Source organism: Arachis stenosperma, chromosome 2 (genome assembly GCF_014773155.1).
Source record: "Arachis stenosperma cultivar V10309 chromosome 2, arast.V10309.gnm1.PFL2, whole genome shotgun sequence".
Taxonomy (NCBI): Eukaryota; Viridiplantae; Streptophyta; class Magnoliopsida; order Fabales; family Fabaceae; genus Arachis; species Arachis stenosperma.
Window position 1 is genome coordinate 70724847 of NC_080378.1, and position 21699 is coordinate 70746545.

Sequence of the window (21699 nt, forward strand, 5' to 3'; positions counted from 1 at the left end):
AGGCAGAGGGAGAAGGGCGAATGGTGGAGCACACAAGGTGGAGGAACACAAAAAGAAAGATCAACTTGGGAGAGAAGAAAATGTGGTGAATATTAAGGTTCGAGGTGCAACGGAATGGAGTTCTAACAACGGCGCCACACCAGCCATCCGGGTGAACGAATTTGTCTATTTTGACGATTGAGTATTTTTGTAAAAAAAAAATTGAAGTTAATTTTGTTGTTAACTAAATTAAAGAGTACTTTTTGTTGTGATAAGATTGCCTGAGGTGGATGTCCATTTTTCACAAGTCTCAGGTTTTCAAGGGGAATCATATTAATTAATGTTTGAAAATGATGCTCATGTGTATGCCTATAAATAAGAACTTGATATAAAGTAATACATACAGTTAAAAGCAATAAACAAGTCAATACTCTCTCTCTCTCTCTTTACGAATACTTCTCTCTTTCTTTTATATATATATACTACAGCATATAATATTAGTAATATATTAATCATTATTATATTGAAATCGTGGTGAATATTATTACTAGATTTATCTAATTATATTTTTTATTTTATATTACTTCTTCCTTATTTATTTTATATTTATTTTACAACATGTTATCAGCACGAGACTCTGATCAAATTTTTAGGAAGACTCAAGTAACAAATTTTTATTATGTCGAAACTCTCACATCTTGAATTCAGTGCTCTTGATATATCTGGAAACAATTATTTATCATGGATATTAGATGCTGAAATCCATCTTGATTCAATGGATATTGGAGATACCATTAAAGCTGAAAATAATGCATCCCAGAAGGATAAAGCCAAAGCCATGATTTTTCTTCGTCGTTGATAAACCACTATTTTATGGTTTATCTTATGCTCAATTGAGTAGTTTTTATCAACTCTTTACTCACTTATTCATACAATTCGCATGTTTTACATTTTCCTTCCTGATTTTGTGCTATGATTGAAAACATGCTTCTTTGATCTTATATTTGCTTATTATTAATCCTCTCTTATGACCATTAGATGCCTTGATATGTGTGTTAAGTGTTTTCAGATATTATAGGGCAGGAATGGCTTGGAGGATGGAAAGGAAGCATGCAAAAGTGGAAGGAATACAAGAAGTTGGAGAAACTGCAAAGCTGTCAATCTGACCCTCTCGCACTAAAACGACCATAACTTGAGCTATAGAGGTCCAAATGACGCGGTTCCAGTTGCGTTGGAAAGCTAACGTCCGGGGCTTCGATTTGATATATAATATACCATAGTGGCCCTGACGCTAGGCGACGCGACCGCGTGGTCCATGCGGCCGCGTCGCAGTGACGAAAAACCAGCGTGGCAGATTTCTTCTCCAGCGATTTCTGGGCTATTTTCAACCCAGTTTTTGGCCCAAAAAACTCAAATTAGAGGCTATAAAGTAGAGGGATTGCATCCATTCAGATCATGCACTCATAATTCACTTTTTACAGTTTTAGATGTAGTTTTTAGTGAGAGAGGTTCTCTCCTCTCTCTTAGGATTAGGATTTAGGACTTCTCTTAGTTTTAGGAGTGACTCTCAATCCCAGGTTCTTTATTTTTATTTATCCCAATTTAATTTATGAACTCTTCCATGTTACAAATTACTCTTTTAAATTAATGTTATTTGAGATATTTTAGATTGATGATTGCTGTCTTTTATTTATATAAATAATTTGAATTTTCCTGTTGCCCAATTGGCTTATGAATATTGTTAGTTTTAGATTTTACTGCTTTGAATGAATTGAAGGTATTCCAGATATTTATGATTTTAATTTAGCTTTTTACATTCTTGGCTTTGGTTAAATAATTGGTGACTCTAGAGTTATCAAACTCATTGTTGATTGAAAATTGGATTTCTTCATTTCATTAATTCAAGTTCCAATAACTCTAGTCTTTCCCAAGGAAAGACAGGATTCGAATTAATTTATCCACTTAATTTACCTTCATAGTTAGAGGTTAACAAAGTGGGAGAAGAATCCAATTCTCTTTATAATTGATAAGGATAACTAGGATAGGACTTCCAGTTCCCATACCTTGCCAGGAGTTTATTTTATAGTTATTTATTTATTTTTCTTATTATTTTTTGTGCAACATACTGCCCCCTTACTTCCAAAACCCCAATTTTACCTGTTTCATAGCCAATAATAAGAACATACCTCCCTGCAATTCCTTGAGAAGACGACCCGAGGTTTAAATACTTCGGTTATCAATTTATTTAGGGGTTTGTTACTTGTGACAACCAAAACGTTTGTACGAAGGGATTTCTGTCAGTTTAGAGACTATATCTACAACACGACTGTTTTTATGAAATTCTTTACTGGTAAAAATCCCAACGTCAGTCGTCATCTTGACGAAGGATTGAAAAATGAATATCTCACATTAAAAAATCCTGCAGATCTTTGGAAAGACCTCGAAGAAAGGTATAATCATCAGAAAACGGTGATACTTCCTCAGGCCCGATATGAATGGACGCACTTGCGTCTACAAGATTTTGAATCTATAAATGAATATAATTCTGCAATGTTTCGAATCACCTCACAAATGAAATTATGTGGGAAAAAGATATCTGATAATGATATGTTAGAGAAAACTTTCTCAACCTTCCATGCCTCGAATGTGCTCCTGCAGCAACAGTATCGAGAAAAAGGATTTAAAAATATTCTGAGTTAATTTCTTGCCTTCTTGTTGCTGAACGTAACAATGAGTTGCTTTTAAAGAATCATGAAGCGTGCCCAGCTGGCGCCGCCCTATTTCCTGAAGTAAATGCGGCAAATTACCCTAGAAGAGGTAAATGGCAAGGTTTTAATAACAAGAAAAATTATGGAAGGAAAAGCAATTATATTCAAAAGAGAGGTTCTCACCAGAAGTGGGATAAAGAAAGAAATATCGAGCAGAATAAATCAACAGAGGATAAGTTTCCGTTGTGGTAGAAAGGGCCATTGGTCACGTACCTGTCGTACCCTAAGGCACCTAGTCGATCTTTACCAGGCATCTTTGAAAAAGGACGACAAGGGAAAAGAGTCGAATTTCGTTTCAAATGATGCTGAAAATTCCACCACTCATTATGATGTATCTGATTTCTTTGAGGATCCTGAAGGGAATATTGGTCATTTGATCAATGATGGAATAGTTTAATATGTGAGATTGTTAAGTACCCATGTAAATAAATAATGTAAAGAACTCATTGTTAAGTTTTATTTTCTATGCATTTAAGTTTCAAATGTGATGTATATAAATAATGAAATATTAATGTTTATGAATTTTGAAATTATTAAATTTGTCAAGTTTTAAAATAAAATTTTAGTATATGACATTATGTGCAGTATTTCATAGAAAAATAATTCCAATCAAGAATTTGATTTGACTGTGCACGTATTGCTACTCATTTTATTATTATTTATCTTTGAAGAAAATGGCAAGAATATGTAATGAAGATGTATGCCTTGCGAATAGTGCAAGTTCGCACACTATTCTCAAAAGTGATATATATTTTACCCATTTGTGCCAAAAGAAGAATGTGTTAATACTATTATTGGCTCAGGCAATGTGATTGAAGGCTCCAGAAGAGCTATAATTTTGTTTCCCGGAGGAACAAAATTCATAATAAATAATGCACTGTTGTCTACCAAGTCTCGAAGAAACTTGTTGAGCTTTAAAGATATTCGCCGAAATGGATATCATATTGAGACTATGAATGAGGAAAGTCATGAGTACTTATGTATCACAACTCATGATTCAAATAAAAAGGTTATATTAGAAAAATTACCCTCACTTTCATCTGGGTTATATTATACCAAGATTAGTGCAATTGAATCACATGCCATTGTAACCCAGAAGTTTACTAGCACAAATGAGTTCATAACTTGGCACGACCGATTGGGTCATCTGGGAACAACCATGATGAGGAGAACTATTGAAAACTCCCATGGACATTCACTAAAGAACCAGAAGATTCTTAAAACTAGTAAATTTTGTTGTGCTACATGTTCTCAGGGAAAGTTAATTTTAAGGCCATCACCAGTAAAGATTGGATTTGAGTCCCCTGAATTCCTAGAAAGGATTCAAGGTGATATATGTGGACCTATTCATCCATCGTATGGATCTTTTAGATATTTTATGGTCCTAATAGACGCATCTTCGAGATGGTCACATGTGTGCTTATTATCTTCTCGCAACCTGGCATTTGCGAGATTATTGGCTCAAATTATTCGATTAAAAGCACAATTTTCAGGAAATCTAATTAAAGCAATTCGTCTTGATAATGTTGGTGAATTTACTTCCCAAGCTTTTGATGCTTATTGTATGGCTAATGGAATAAGTGTTGAACATCCAGTAGCTTATGTTCACACACAAAATGGGTTAGCAGAATCAATTATTAAACGCCTCCAATTAATTGCTAGACCCTTACTTATGAGAAGAAATCTCCCAACCTCGGTTTGGGGCATGCTGTTTTACATGCCGCAGCACTTATTCGTTTGAGGCCAACAAGTTACCATCAGTTCTCTCCTATGCAATTAGCTTTTGGCCAGCAGCCAAATGTCTCCCATTTAAGAATATTTGGGTGTGCGATATATGTTCCCATTGCACCACATAATCGCACCAAAATGGGACCCCAAAGAAAATTGGGGATATATGTTGGATATGATTCTCCCTCTATAGTGAGGTATCTTGAGATAAAAACTGGAGGTGTATTTAAAGCCTGGTTTGCTGATTGTCATTTTGATGAATCAAAATTTCTAACATTAGGGGGAGAGAATAAGCTTCCTGAAAAGGAACTTAATTGGAATGCATCATCCTTGATGCATTTAGATCCTCAATCAGGGCAATGTGAACTAGAAGTTCAAAAGATTATACATTTGTAAAGAATAGCAAATGAATTGCCTGATGCATTTTCCGATACAAAGAGGATAACCAAATCTTATATACCAGCGAAGAATTTCCCAATTCGAATTGATGTCCCAGTAGGACAAGTAGCCACTGAAGTAAATTCATGCCAGAAGCGGGCAGGCCTGTCGGTTCCAAAGACAAAAATCCTCGAAAGAGAAAAGAGGTAATACTACTCCTGTTGAAAAAGACATAGTAGAGACACCTGCAGTTGTCCAAAATTCTGATTTAGTTTTAATGCCAGAAGACGTTCAGGTACCTGAAATTTGTGAAAATGACGAGATCTCAATAAATTATGTCTTTACAGGAATGAAATGGGACCGAAATAAGACAATTGTCAATGAAATATTTGTATATAATGTGGCATTAAATATCATGCATGAAAGTAAGGATCTTGAGCCAAGATCAGTCGAAGAATGTCGACAAAGGAATGATTGGCCAAAATGGAAAGAAGCCATGAAGGCCGAGTTAGACTCACTTGCAAAACGTGAAGTCTTTGGACCTGTAGTCCGTACACCAGAAGATGTAAAACCTGTTAGATATAAGTGGGTATTTTTGAGAAAACGAAATGAGAAAAATGAAGTTGTGCGCTATAAAGCCCGACTTGTGGCACAAGGTTTTTCACAAAGGCCCGGTATAGATTATGCAAAAACGTATTCCCTTGTAGTGGATGCGATAACATTGCGTTATTTGGTCAGTTTATCTGCATATCATAAACTGCATATGCATTTAATGGATGTGGTAACAGCCTACTTATACGGCTCATTAGATCGGGATATCTATATGAAAGTCCTTGAAGGACTAAAGATATCTAAACCATCCAATGAATATTCGCAAGGGTTATACTCAGTCAAATTGCAAAGATCTTTATATGGTCTAAAGCAATCTGGACGAATGTGATATAATCGTCTTACTGCGTATCTGGCCAAAAATGGATTCAAGAATGATGATATATGTCCATGTATTTTCATAAAGAAAATTGCATCTGGATTCATTATAATTGTTGTGTACGTTGATGATTTAAATATCATTGGAACTCCTGAAGAGATTCCAACAATTATAAAAACTCTAAAAGAAGAGTTTGAGATGAAAGATCTTGGAAAGACTAAATTTTGTCTCGGCCTGCAGATCGAACATACAAAAAATGGGATCTTTATTCATCAAACAACATACACAGAAAAGATCTTGAAGAGATTTTATATGGATAAGTCACATCCCTTAAGTACCCCAATGATCGTAAGATCTTTGGATGTGGAGGAGGATCAATTCCGTCCTAAAGAAGAAAATGAAGATATCCTTGGTCCAGAAGTACCATATCTTAGTGCCATTGGAGCGCTAATGTATCTTGCTAATAATACGCGACCTGACATATCATTCGCGGTGAATTTACTAGCAACGTATAGTTCCTCTCCAACCAGAAGACATTGGAGTGAAATCAAGCAAATCTTTCGATATCTTCATGGAACGGTTGATATGGGATTGTTTTATCCCTATGGATCCAAGTCACAACTAGTTGGCTATGCAGATGCTGGCTACTTGTCTGATCCACATAAAGGGAGATCTCAAACAGGATACCTGTTTACATATGGTGGTACAGCTATATCATGGAGGTCAATGAAACAGACGATTGCTGCAACATCCTCTAATCATGCCGAAATACTAGCGATTCATGAAACAACTCGCGAGTGTTTTTGGCTCCGAAGTTTGATCCAATATATTCTGTCATCATGTGGACTGATTGATCATAATATAGCTCTAACTGTCCTGTTTGAAGATAATACAGCATGCATTGCTTAACTTAAAGGCGGATACATCAAAGGTGATAGATCAAAGCATATTTCTCCCAAATTCTTCTTCACTCATGATCTTTAAAATCAAGGGACAATTGATGTCCAACAGATCCGCTCAAGTGACAATCTGGCATATTTATTTACAAAGTCACTCCCAAAACCTCCTTTGAAAGATTGGTACATGAGATTGGGATGCGCCGATTTCGAGACATAAAATGATGTCGACAAGAGGGGGAGACTGTACTCTTTTTTTCTTGGTCAGGTTTTTTCTCTTTGGATTTTTCTTGACAAGGTTTTTAATTAGACAGTCCTCATCACTAAAGAATTTTGTACTCTTTTTTCTTCACTAAGGTTTTTTTCCATTGGATTTTTCTTAGTAAGGTTTTAATGAGGCATAATCATAAATGGTCATCAAAGGGGGAGTGTTGTGATAAGATTGCGTGAGGTGGATGCCCATTTTCCACAAGTCTCAGGTTTTCAAGGGGAATCATATTAATTAATGTTTGAAAATGATGCTCATGTGTATGCCTATAAATAAGAACTTGATATGAAGTAATACATACAGTTAAAAGTAATAAACAAGTCAATACTCTCTCTCTTTACGAATACTTCTCTCCTTCTTTTATATATATAATATATTTTATATATATAATATATATACTACAGCATATAATATTAATAATATATTAATCATTCTTATATTGATCGTGGTAAATATTAGTACTAGATTTATCTAATTATATTTCTTATTTTATATTACTTCTTCCTTATTTATTTTATATTTATTTTACAACAATTTTATTAGCGATTTAATTATTCGAGCATTTTTGTAGTTTACTCTTTATAAACTATAGTAAATCATTGTATTTTAACAGCAGTTCAAACAAGAAATAACGAATCGAAGAGTACAGACTTCGGGGGTGTCAATGTAACAGGTATCTGACAACCTTTTGATAGCAACGTGCATTTACTACTATGGAAAATAGATCACATACCCACTCATTAGCAAAATGTTTCAAATGCTAAAGGTTTCATCAACTGGGGAATGCTGTTTTCACTGTATATACTAAGCTTCAGGGCATAACGTCCATAAGCGATATAATGTTAGTGCAAACTTAAAAGATATATCTGTGACTGAAAAATACAGACTTCCATTATATATCATGTTTTGCACTAGTACATTCAATACATTCACATTACCACTTCTAAGTCTTTTTGTTGACCAGATGGTTCCACCATCCCCCACCAAGCTTCTGGTTGGGCAGTCTTTCATATCCAGATACTATTAGCACAAAAATTTGGAACTCAGTCAAGAGATTAAACCGCATAACAGATTTTATTGCCATCTTCCAAAATAATTGCAGCCGGATTTGACAATCAATAAGCAGCTCCGAAAAGCAGCTCATTTCTTTTTCAAGAATTTGCTGTGGTTCACTCAAAATATACAGATCACGGCCTCCAGTGTTGAGGAGGTGAAAAGCAACAAAAAAGCAAATTGGTATAAACTCTGTCGACACGTTACTTGTGGATCTGGGTTGAAATTTGATGTTCTTTTTCCTTGGTGGCATTACTGGGAAATGGTATAACAATCCATCCCGGTTGCTTTGTAGAGTTTGATCACAACAATTAAAAATTCAATGTATATCCAATCAACGAAGTTTGCTAGTTCTTCGCTTCGAAGGCCCACCAGGAAACAGCTGCATAATCCATCCTAACACTCTCTCCACCACCTAGTAAGAAAGAAACAGAAATCAATTCCTATTTTCTTTTCTTTAGATTTCTAGTTTTCCAACTGTTGTTCTCAAGTCTTAATAACCACTAACGGTTACAGGTCAACTATCTTCACTCCTAATAATATAATCAAGGTTTCAATTTTCAACCAACACCCATGGAATCCTTACAAATTCAATAAAGATACATAAATTTGATAGCGGTACTGTGAAACAAATATATTCTAGACAAAGGAGTGTTCGAAATACATTGATTTTTTAGTCACTATGCCGAAATTGACAGATATTTTGAGATGGGGATATTGTAAACAAGAGGCAAGGATTCAAAGAAGTATAAAGGATATGCTCTAGTCATAACTCAAGATAATATGAAGTTCATATAACCCAATAAAGCAAATTGAACACATATAAGTTACCTCATCACCCTCATCTGCATATGGGGTGTTCTCGTACATAGAAGTAAATTCTGGTTGTTTTCCTGAAATATTCTCATTGACCATGCTTTGAGAAGTCAACAGCTCTAATCTTTGAGTCTGGAGCTCAAGTTTCCATGATAATTCCTTGTTTATCTCCTTCAAACAGGAAAGCAAACAGAAGAAATAGCACAGTTAAGACTAACAGTGAACTGGAATGGAACTATAGACCAGAATTATAAAACAGTTTATAAGATCTGACAGAATGCTTTTCTACAAATTGCATACCAACACATTAATTGGGCATTAGTTAGACATACTACAGTGTCTAGTTAATTTGGGTACAATATATTATTAGCTAAAGGAGAAAAGAAAAGATCAGAGATCAAAGCAATCTAATCTAAACATGTGGATGTTTGTATCAAGGATCAACTATGCTAAAAGCAAAATCGCCTAGATGAAGACGACTTGTGAATGGCTTCAATGTTTCCTAACCACACCATCTGATATAAGAGCTCTTTGCCTCTTTTATTAAGCTACGTATGGTACACTGTCGACCAAGAATACCTGGAAATATCCATTCACGGAATCGCTTCCCTATAGTAAGGACTACAAATATGCAACAAGTTATTTGTATTAACCCTATCTAGTATCATTGTCCAAAACAATATTGAACTTAGGCTGAGCTTTCCAATTCCAATTGAGTTGATCAAGGAGGAACCTAGATGGACTCGGAGAGTGAGTTGAAAAGTGATGAAATGGTTTATATGAAAACACACAAGAAAAATCTGTGGTCTGCATCCTCCAACTAAAATTAACAGATAAACGGGTACAATAATGATAAGAAAACAGATTGAATTTTGCTCCAAAACCAAAAGTGTTTCTTTCCCTTCTTAAAAGAAGCACCAATTGCTTCTCTTCAATAGCACTTTTTTTTTGCTTCCAAAGTCACCTTATAAGAATTCAATAACTTGGACAAACACCATAAACAATCCAAACTTTTCTTTTGGTTTATATTTTGGGCAGTATTTGTTTTTCAGTGGCGCCTTCATCGGAGGTCTTTCATTTGAAAAAATAAATATCAGAAAACTGCACAAACTTCAACCAAAGCAAGGACTATTATAGGTGTAACAGTATAAGAAAATGTCTGATGAATGTAAAGCACCTAAATTCTTATCATTCGAATATTGGACAGTGAAATAACATTTAGGGAATGCAATGCGGAGAAAGTTATAGTAGCATTTATTAAGGGAAAAATGGTAGAGATGGAGAGTAGCCTAATAAATAGAGATAGAGGGAGACCCAACAATCTGCTTAACCATTCTTAAAAGATTCAGATTTCAATAGTTTAAATATTCACATAATTCATGACATAACACTGGCATTATATAATCCATGAAGTTAACTCAACTAAGTAGAACAAAGCTTGGCTGTTATTGTTTTGTCATAATTAATTCATCCCCTAATAGCAAACACATCAAACTTGCTTTCAATGAAGTGCTCTCTTCCATGGTAGAAACAATAGTAAGTTATGCCAAAATGATTAAGAACAAAAATAAAAATAAAAAAAAAAGCTCCTCGTTCAAACATAAAAAAAAATGGCCCTGACTGACTTACCCTCATCCTAGAACATTCAGATGACTCAAGTGTCAAGGCTTTCATCAAATCTTCTTTCTCCTGTGCCAACTACATAAGAAAGGTAGACACATGAATATGCCAAGCCTATTTAATTACAAGAATACTTGGAACAAACATATGGCGCAGGACAGGGAAAAAAAACCAATAAATAAAAACAGTAATGAGCAATGAGAGGTGGCACTGAGTTTCCAATAGACCAAGCTACCTCAGAAATAAGCGCATTAATGTTCTCTATCACTCTCATCTGATCACGAGGAATATTCACAGGAGAAACTCCAGAAGTTGAGTGTGGAGTATCAGGAACTGTGGATAAACTAGATGCTTCAGCATCATGAGCACCCCTGTTTTCTGCATCACCATCTTCGCTTGCTGCACAGCATAATATAAAAAAATAAGCAGAGATATTAAACTAGTAAAAAACTTGGATTAAGAAAACAATGTATGATCATCTATTCATTTTTTTGTAGTATATGCAAGGAGAGACAAACTGAAATAGGATAAATGATGTTCTATCAAAAGAGAAAAAGAGCAAATGGAAAAAATTTTCTTTGCCAAAACAAGTCCTCCATCTCATTTTTGAATAATTGAATTCTCATTTTCATGTTAAGAATTCTTTTATTAAACCAATTACTTCTGTTATTCCTTAAAAAAAACTACAGAACCATGAAAACAGGCTTAATTTGACTTGAAATTAGCATGAACACTTGTTTGATTGGACATCCACATATAAACCAACCATTATGGTTATTTAGAATATACAAAGTAACAACCACAACCGAGGCATACATACCTAAATCCTGGGTGGATGTAGAAATATCCTTTTTTAAAACATGACTCTCAATGGACTTTCCAATGCCTGACGCCTTTCGCAGCTTAGAAAGCAACACTTTCTTCTCTGTATCAATGAATGGAAGAGAATGAACATCAACTGAGTTCATATATGACTAAATTCACATAAAATTTGTCATCAAATTTGAAAGATCAGTACTTTTTTGTCATCTCAACATATATATTCAAAAGTTAGTGGACAAAATTATCAGTTGGTTAGCATTTTTTTAAGCATGTCTTAACATTGTTCTTGTGAAGGCATAAATCCATTGATTTGCCTCCATCAATAGCTTAAACATTTGGAAGGTATGGTTCTTGACGTGGTTCAATGGTTTCCGTTCCAGTGACATTCTTATGAATACAAATGAAAGAATTTCAAAGGGTGTGCTAGAATATACATTCATTTATTAGCTTCTAACTAACACCTTAAACTATTGGGAATAATTAAAGGTTGTGTTCCAAGCCATTCCCCATCTATGCATACACCTATATGCATATTCATTCGCAAGGTAGCATTCCAAATAGGAATTAGTTTGAGAAATCACCAAAAAAGATGCATTCAGATGAAAAATGACCCTAACGAATATACAGCTTGTTTTGCCAATTTTCGCTATAACCATTGCACATCAATATTCCTTCTTAATGCTTGTTCCTTCCTCTTATAAGCGTCAAATAAGTGAAAGCACCAGCCTTACAAAAGTATTACACAGATGCAAGCAAATAGAAAATTACATGAGTAGGGATAATTTACAGTTAAAATCTGTTTACCCTCTTGAAGTGCTTCAATGGTCGTCCGCATATCATGGCAGTCTTTGTCTAGGCTTGACATTTTCTTTCTGCAACATTTATTAAGAAAATCCTTATATAAACAAATTAAGCAAAATGAACAATGAAAAGAAACATGAAATAACCTTTCATCATTGGGGAGCTAAAGTATTAAATTTAAAAATTAAAAAGAGAAGACGGCAATAACATTTGGTGTAGATCTCATGATCTTTATAGAGGACTTTCCCTCTTAAACATGTTGAGACTTGAGAGATTGGAAAGCTATGCTTTCTTAGATAGATCTTTTGGTTGTTTTGCTCTTGTATAGAGGAACTCTTATCTTCTATCTTGTATTATTCTTATCTTCATCTTAATGAATTTCTTCTTTTATTAAAAAATAAAATAAAATTAAAATACCTTCTCTATATCAATCATGGAAGTTATTTGAATATTGTAAAAAATTAAGTGCCATTTATTCAAAAGCAGATTGAAGTTTGATAATTTTTTCTCAGACAATAATAAATACTTTCATTAGGGAAAATAAGGTATGTTCCACCAGAAGAAAATAAAATTGGGGAGAGGAAAGCAGCCATCTACTTCCTTTTAGATTAAGGAGGAATTTTATTGACGAAGTTAAGTACTTCAATTTAAACTCCTAATATGACAAACAAATGTATAGGACTAGTAGTGCACGAAAGATTCCCTATTTAATTTCGCTTTTTCTTTTCACTCTTTAGGTTAAAATGTCAAATCCAGGGATTTGCAGTGTTTGATGCTTTAGAATAGTATACAAAACAATATCCAAAGGAGAAATGATTTCAGTAAAGATAGAACTTTTATCAAATCCATCTACAATGTGAAATCGAGGCTAAAGCAGACATTTGAAAATGGATTATCTTCACAGGAACGCCAACAATTCAGGCAGCACTATCATCAAATATTTAACAAATTTCAATCATTGAATATGTGGTTCTTTTGCTTGAAATTTAAAACCTCAAGAATACCTGTATGAAGAAATCTCTGCTTCCGCATTTTCCAACAGCTTCTCAAGCTTTAGCTCATTAGATCTCAATCTGAGTGCCTAAAAAGGTTATTCAACACAAGAAATTAACTTTGGAATCTAATTGATATCCCAAATCCGTACACAATAGCTTAGAAAGTACCAAATGAAAGTGGGAAATCACAATTTAAAGGATAGCTATTAAAGGGGAAAAACCACTCTCCTTCGTAACATCAAGGACCCCAATGTGTCGTTACATTGTCAAGTACGTAAGGGAAGTGGGGAACCACGCCTTAAAAGCTAGTTGATAAAGGGGGGAACCACTCACCTTAAATACAACATCAAACATCCAATACTACCCAATGTGGGACTTTGAACACCCCATAGTTACCCAAGTCCCTAACAATTCACTTGTAAGAGAACAGCAGTAGCAGAATATATACAAGAAATAGGTGGAACAAGAGAATACAGTAGAGAAATAAAAGAGAAGAATGAATGTAGAAGCAGAACAGCATAATGAAATCAGTATGATATCATTCTCTCCTTGTGAAGGTGTTATTGAATATAGAAAATGCAGAAACGAGCATAGAGGTGGCAGTCAAGAGGCCACCACTCTCCTAAGGGTCCTGTTCTATCCAAATCCTCAATAGATCTCCTCATTCCCCTGCTATCACTTATAAACACTTTCAATCCTCTCTTTCTTCTAACAGAATTCCTCACTTTGCATGAATCCTCCCTTCCCTTATGCCAGCTATCCTATTTGTTACACTGCTGATCCCACTTGATTCTCTCCCTTGGTTCTCTTTTTCTTATCTTTCCAGCTGTAGATAAAAGATAGTGGATGTCTTTTATCACCTTTCCCACTCCCTTCTTCAACGAACTTAACTCCTTTGGCCATTAGGCATCAAGAATGGAAATTCCCCAGGTCGACTTTACCTATAACAGCGCAGGTGATTTTTCTATTTCAACATTTTCTAAGAAAAGGATTGTAAGAGTTAATTATATCCTCTTTATTATCTTAAATTTTTCCGTTTATTTAAAATACTCACTGTAATTGTAACCTAATTGGAGAGAGATGTAGTGTAGTTACATGCCCAAAAACATGTTGTCATCTTGAATGACAGTTCAAAAGTAATTTCAGTTGAAAGACTTGACTAAAAAAACGGGAAAATATTTTTTATTCTTCAAAGTATAACAATCACACAACATATCAAGAAAGTTTAGTACCTTCTCCTCTAAGCCAATAACTTCAGATGCCAATAACTTTGCACGCTCATCAGCAGCATTACACTCCAGTTGTGCATTTGCGTAGTCACTCTTGACAGACTCAAGCTCAACCTGTTGCATGAAGGGTCACACAGTGGCACCAATACCAGAAAGAAGAATGCAGCACCAGAAAGCATTTACAGAGATATGAAAAAATCAGTCCATTCCAATCAAGGAGAGAATTCAGAATCAAATATATAGAATGTCTAACTTATTCAAAAGTCATCTAATTACACCAATATTTTGAACTCAAAAACATGACCATGACAATCTAAGTTACCATTGGAAACATGAGAACATGGGCAGGTTCCCAAATAGTAAACCACAATGATGATGGGATGATCACAAACAAAAAAAGATTATGTGGATTTCAAGAAAGATACAAGTTTTTCAGATTATCACAAACAAAATAACAAATTGCGTTGGTTTCACACCTTCCCTAAGAATTCTGGTAAGTATATAATGCCCTTAGTTATACATTTCAAATCAATGGTATCAAACATCAGTTGATTTAAAAGGCAATGACTAAATCAGATGTAAACTGTAAAACCACTTCCAGAATGCCAGAATAAGATATCTTGACAAAAAGATATTAAGATGCATCCCATGTATATAACCAAAATCTTTTTACATTCTACTTTGATGTTCAATGTAACAAGTTCAATAGGCTTGGCTACATCAAGTTTGATACAAAATCCAATTATATAGTTGGAGGTCAGCTCAAACACCGTGCTATCAGATCAAAATTGTAATCCACCTTGATCAATCATTTAGGACATTTGCAACACATAACAATGTTAAAATTTGTAAATTTGCAAATCTAAACAAAAATTTAAAATTAATTTTCATTATGAGATTAAGTATCATAAATGACATATGTGCGCATGAACATGCAAAACAAGACTATGAATGCATATAATAGAACACGAGCACAGCCAATACAATTACACATTTAGGTATGGAATCTTATACAAACCAGGTGCACTTTGATATCTTCTTGTAACTTCTCCATGTCCAATTTTAATTGATTGACAACACTTCGCTACAAAAACATGAATGGAATTCATTAAAACAAATTAGAAGATATTATTACTTATTCTCATGGACAACTATTCTACGTCTAAAGTAGAGGCAATATAGCAATTTTAGTTGAAATTCAGATTCTTAGTGATGACCCAAACAGTATGGAACAAAGTAGTGCTATCAAAAGCAATAACCCAGGAGTAAACTAATCTGCTACTTGAGACATTTGCACAATTGCTATCACTTTAAAACATGTTCAGGTCCTTTTCTACACCCACACAACAGAGTTCAACAATATTCTAAATGCAGATCTCTTGCCAAGGGAGCACAAGCAGACCCAAAATCAAGTGACATACATCAAACATACTAAAAAATAGGGGAAAACAAAGCGTCCAAAGCATCTCGTGTTACCCAAGTTTGGGGAAGGGTCACACTCTAACCTAATGCATGCATCAGTGGCTAATTCCATGGCTTCAACCTATGACCTTGAGGTCGCACAAAAGACAATTCAACTGTTGATAAAAGGCTGCCCTTCATATCACATAAGCTAAATATGCATTCTATTACAATGCAAAAACAACTGTGATATTGGTTCAGAATTCAACCACACAGAACACACACATCCTAAGAAATAACCATATGTGGCCTTCTAACCTGCAAAATGTTACTATTTTACAAAGTATTTGACCTTAGTGTCATAACAAGCGTTGATTTTACAATCACAGAAATGATAGTCTTCAAATTAACTATTGAAGATCTCAACATCAGCCAACATAACATGCTGAATGGAATTGGATACTGAATTCTGAAACACTTAAACATGTATTAAAAATATTTGGTAAGAACTATAATTAGGACATCTAGTTGACCACGAATTATTATATATAAGTGTGCAACTAAAATAAAAAACTACAACAGTTCCCAAGATTGATATCTGAAAATGACACTAATACTCCACAAGCTAACCTGCTGATTATAATTATCAGTCAAAGATGAATTTTCTGCAGCTAGTGATTCTGCTAACACTTGAGAAGCCTCAAGAGCACGTTGCAAAGAAAACTTTTCTTGTGTCAAATCTTCAATATGCTGCAGAGAAATAACAAGGAAACGGGGGGAAATGAAAATATAAATAATAACTTCTCATAGAAAATTTTATAGGCAGAGATTGAGAGAAAAGGAAATCAAAGGAGCATAATGCACAACACAGAGAAACCACAATGAACAACTAAATACTAAATACTAAGTGGATAAACCATTCAATAAAGCATGCCATTCAGATTATATGATAGATAAAGAAATACCAATAATAGATCATGAGCATACAAAAAAAGGGATGCCAAAACATGTATTAAAGATAAGGTGAATCGCTCATCACATCACAAGCGCACTGATAGTCCTCCCTGTCATTTTTATGGAAAAATAAAAAAATATAAATAATTAATAGAAGAAAATAAACTGCTACACCCACAAATTTAAAACCTTTTCAAGTTGAAAGTATAACTTAAATTGGGTATCATTTTCACTACTAAACATATGGGCAATGCTTATCCAATGATTCACAGAGAGAGAGAGAGAGAGAGAGAGAAAACGGGGGGGAAGGGAGAGAGGGATTGAAGAGAAACATTATTAAGTTTGTAAAAACCAGTTGCCAAAGTCATAAATTCATTACTGACTGATCTATAAATTTTTGGACTCCCGCAAATTCAGAGAAAGAATCTCCTTTGATAATTGACAAACGGAAGAAATGTATTATATACTAGAAAAAGATCAATATTTTTTGCCCTAAATAATAACATTACATTCTTTGTGCATAACATATGCTAATCTTCTGTGCCTAGAACTGGCAAAAGAATACCATGAACAATTTTCATTGGATTAAACTAAAACAAGCATAATAAAATGTATAATCAAGTTGAGATCATTCCATTCGATTGATCTTACTGTATAATAAATGCACAAAATGATGCTGTCAAAAAGGTCCCCATAACTACAAATACATCTCAGCATTAGCTTATATTTGGTATATCATAGATTAGATACTCCCAATAATCAAATCAAATGCTTTCGTTAGTTATAAACCCTAATCTACCAAATAAGTCAAGCACAAGACAGTAGCATCAAATACATCATTTTCTGATGCCAATTCATCAAAAGAACAGGCAATAAAGCACTTTAACAACAGCCAACACTCATTAGGAGGGAAAAAGAAATGCCAAGATCAAGACCAGCATAAAACACCTGTTCTAAAGCAGCAAAGTCCTCATTTTTTGAAGGAGGTGCATAATAATCATGCTTCTTCTCCATACCATTTTCACTATCACTTATCATCAATGCATTTTGACTACTATTATCGAAACCTGCAGTTGTAAAATTTGGGAGAGGTGCCACAGTTTTGGTCTCTTCGGGTGGCTTGCCCAAATAGGTAGATCCTGACACATTATTGCTGGTTGATTCTAAATGATTGAACAATGAGGAATCTTGCTCGGCCTGCCGAAATGGAGAACCCAAAGAATTTCTATTGACATTAAGAGAATCAAGAAAAGATGGACGAGTCCTCCTAGAACTAGATTCCACTGAAACTGAATGTATTGGAGTATGGTTAAAGGAGTTGCTGCCAACATAACTTGTCGAATCGAATTTTGGCATTGATTCATGAAGACTGGACAAATTTTTATCAATGTTAGTATGGGTCTCTGGAAACTTAGAACTGAAAGAATCACCGAAGCCTGCATATTAAGAAAATATTCAGCAAATAGTACTACATCGAGATGTATGAAAATGGAAGAAAAAGATATTATAAAAATCTCAGAGTACAGATGCGGAAAAAATAACACATTACCACCAGAAAATGAGCCATGGGAGTAATCACTGTTTAAATTGCTGGAATTTGTTGAGTTATTTTGCAGTAGTGTATTAACAGAGTTTTGAGGTGAGATTTTTGAAGAAAAATAAGAAGAGCCATGATCAGTGACCACATAATCCTTCGATGGACCATTACTCTTATTTGAATAGTTTTCGTTAATATCTTGAAGACTAGATTGAGTAATATTGCTATCAAAATCTTGACTTCCTTGCGAGTGTAGAAGAATGCTTTGGTTGTTTGTTGACCCATAAGGGAATCCAACAGGACCACTGGTATGAATTCCAAAGGTATCTTTCACCTTATCTGCCTCGTTGCATTGACTTACATCAGCAGATGCAGTAATAGCAGAAGCATTGTATCTCTTAGCTTCAGCAATATCAGAATATGTCTCAACCAGGCTGGTGGACTTTGTATTGAGATCATTCCTCGCAAAACCTTTTATATCAGGCAGAGATTCTTGCTTACTACTAGTACTTTGGCTAATTAAACTCGTACTTTTATCATTACTTGTCCCTGAAGTTGATGGCTCAATGACATCTCTTCCAATACCATCAGATGTGGTAACTCCATCTGACTGATCAACTCGTACATTCTCAATTTCAGAAGCTCGGTTTTGTTTCAAGCTAGCATCAGAGCTCTGAGCATTGCTAGAGGATACAGCCTTCTTGGCTCGCTCTGCGGCTTTCTTTTTACGAAACTCCTCAAGCTGCAAACAAAAATAAAATTATTTTTAGTTTAACAAAAGCAAGGAAAAGACTAATGATTTGTACTTTGAAAAGAAGTGCAGCACATAATAGTGCAATACGTAAGATTGCATTTTAAATTTACGAAATCAATTTCTTATAAGCAGCCAATGTTTCATTGAAACAACTTACTAAATTATTGTCAGCACTATGATATTTTACACATGATGAATAACAAAAGCTCTGGATTGTGCAAAAAGCATACAGCCTTTAACTATAAAGAATGAGAAACACCATTCTTTTCTTATTTAAAAGAGACTCCCTCATCTCTGATGGTAATATAACTAAGAATTCTATGAGGTGAAAGAGACATAACCAACACCCATCTGTCTTCTTGACTAACACTCTTCAAACCCATAATCCCCGTCATCAATAAATATGAAAGGGCATATGCTATAAAACCTGGCATGTCTAATCTATTCAGACAAAGTGACCAAAACTGGAAAACCAAATGAGGGTAACATATGCAAGAAGCATCTCATAGTCACAAAGGGAGTATAACTTCCAAATATTCAGCACTTGGTTCTGTACAAACATGCCTCATCACATATAATGGACTGAAATAAAGTAATTCATTGAATAATTTCGGTTGACATCAGAATTTCACAAATTTTGCAGTAATTGAAACAGATTTGTAAGGGCATGAAATTATGTTTTTCAAGCATTACTGAGTCTACTTTTAATCATCATGTCTTAATTATGGGCTTAGTAGCAGTTTGATTCATATTTCTTATTGACATAGGAATTCAATGCTTGTGATATAAGCTGCAAATATTTGTTCAACAGGTTATTGTCTTCCTCAATCGTATGATGTAAGTCGCAAATGGTGTGCCAAATAGATAACGGGTAAGGGGACATAACAGGAAATTATCAGAGCAGCAAATGCATGTTGTTGGGTAATGAAATCCAACATAATGGCAACTAGAAAAACGATTTAGCAGAGACGAATGCTGAAATATATAGGTGGGAATAGAAAAAAAAAAAAGAGATTAAGAAGAATTGCATGGCATCCAGAAGAAAGTTGGAGACTTGGAGTAAAACTTATTTAGGGAATGATGATGAAAACAAAGGTTAAGCTATATAGTCATGTAAGAAGAAAACCAATTAAGCCTTTAATAAGAAATGTAAACCAAAGGAATCCATGTCTGATAAAACCATAGGGAATAACGTAAGAAAACTAACTGGTTTTATGATGCAGAAAACAAAATTAAAAATAAAACTTTTACATAGATAAACCTAAATGAGATTAACTAATTCATGCAACTAACCCTGCCTTGGTGGATATAAAACTTGATTGCTTGTGCCTTCTCAGAATTTAGCACATCAGATACCAAGCTCATAAACATAAACAATCCATCAAAATTTAAACTTATACCAGACGTGTTCATTAGGAAATGAAGTGAACAAGGAAAACAACAGATAGATTTCTCTTTAAATAAAGAACCTGACCCTCATGCAAATACCAACTCAATGACCTAACTCCTTCCAACAACAGATAGATTTCTCTTGATTTCTTAGAAAGCAGAATCCCAATTTTACCCCCAGATCTTCAATCATAAATGATTAAACACAACTACGGGATGAAAATCTGCAAATTTTTTCTTCTAGAAAAATATGAAAATTGCAGAATTCTCTCCCTTTAAATTACCTTCCATTTACACTTTCCCATTTTCCTTTCAAGTTTACCCAACCCAACATCCGAATCAATTCAAGGATAATAACATGGTAATGTTTTGAAAAAAAAAATAGCAAACACATATATACACAAAATTTAATCTCTATCCCATCACCATCACATTTTTCCGGGAAAACAACGAGCACATTAGACAAACGCACAGCAATAACATAACTTCCACAAAACCCAAAATCAATAGAAATAGAATAAAATAAAACAAGCTGAAGATAGTTTTAAAAAAAAGGCAAAAGAAAAAACAATTTAAAAAAATACATATAAATACGTACACGACGCTTGCCAGCTTCCAGATGTTCTTGCTTCCGCGACGAAGAGGCGGAGTTCGGCAGCACCTGCGCCGACGCCATGTGAGACTCACGTGCGATCTACAGAGAGAGCGTAACTAAAATCTCTCGAATCAACATTCCCCTTCTCAAATTGGCGATGTATCCTACCTGAACGAGCCGACGCAGATCACAGCAAATGGGTAGGAAAACGACACGATGCCGAATTCAAATTAGCAATAGGATCGAATTCTGAATATTTTTAAAAAATAGGGAATTTTGAACATTTGAGACGTTGGGAGGTACAAAGGGGTCGAATTCGGGAGTTTTTCAGACAGAGGGCGCCCGATCTGATCAGAGAGAGAGAGAGAGAGAGAGAGAGATTTGTTGGGGCAAATCAAATCAAATTATAAAAGGGCACTTCCTTTTCTCTCTCTCTCTTGCTGCTGTTTGTTCTCGGTTTTCTTTTTTAACAACAATATTATTATTATTATTATTATTGTGATAAGATCAAAATGGATGCCATATTAATATGGGCAGTTGATTTCATAATTATCAAAATAGAACTAGCAATCAACTCGGTGAAATTATTGGGTTATTGGGTTAGTGATTTAACCGATAGGTCAATGATCAAACCGTTTAATCTAATAATAATTAAATAAATATATAAAATTATATACAACTTCAATTGACCAAATATCGAGCTCCAGTGCTCCAATTCGCATGTCGTTAATGGCTATACGAAACTCTCGCCGAGCCTGTTACTCTCATCTAACTTTTGTAGGTAAGAT

The 21699-nt window shown here is 34.5% G+C and overlaps 1 protein-coding gene across 1 annotated transcript; it reads right to left on the reverse strand.

Annotated features, from left to right (window-relative positions):
* Positions 1–7532: 7532 nt before the first annotated feature.
* LOC130960415 (protein BLISTER) lies at positions 7533–21353 on the reverse strand. The gene is made up of 13 exons (XM_057885804.1): positions 20915–21353; positions 18186–18915; positions 17585–18072; positions 16313–16432; positions 15300–15365; positions 14285–14395; positions 13062–13138; positions 12061–12128; positions 11255–11359; positions 10670–10833; positions 10444–10512; positions 8830–8985; positions 7533–8413 (listed from the first exon to the last, which is right to left on the reverse strand). The coding sequence occupies exons 1-13, from the start codon at positions 20990–20992 to the stop codon at positions 8333–8335; spliced, it is 2313 nt and encodes a 770-aa protein (XP_057741787.1). The 5' UTR covers positions 20993–21353; the 3' UTR covers positions 7533–8332.
* Between the last annotated feature and the right edge of the window lie 346 nt (positions 21354–21699).

Bases quoted from the DNA above. Each gene is read 5' to 3' on its own strand.
- LOC130960415 (XM_057885804.1), bottom strand. From the start codon at position 20,992: ATGGCGTCGGCGCAGGTGCTGCCGAACTCCGCCTCTTCGTCGCGGAAG. The intron at 18,916-20,914 runs GTACGTATTTAT...TTTTGTTTGCAG, and splicing joins TGGAAGCTGGCAAGCGTCGT to CTTGAGGAGTTTCGTAAAAA. The intron at 15,366-16,312 runs GTTAGCTTGTGG...ATGTTTTTGTAG, and splicing joins CTGATAATTATAATCAGCAG to CGAAGTGTTGTCAATCAATT.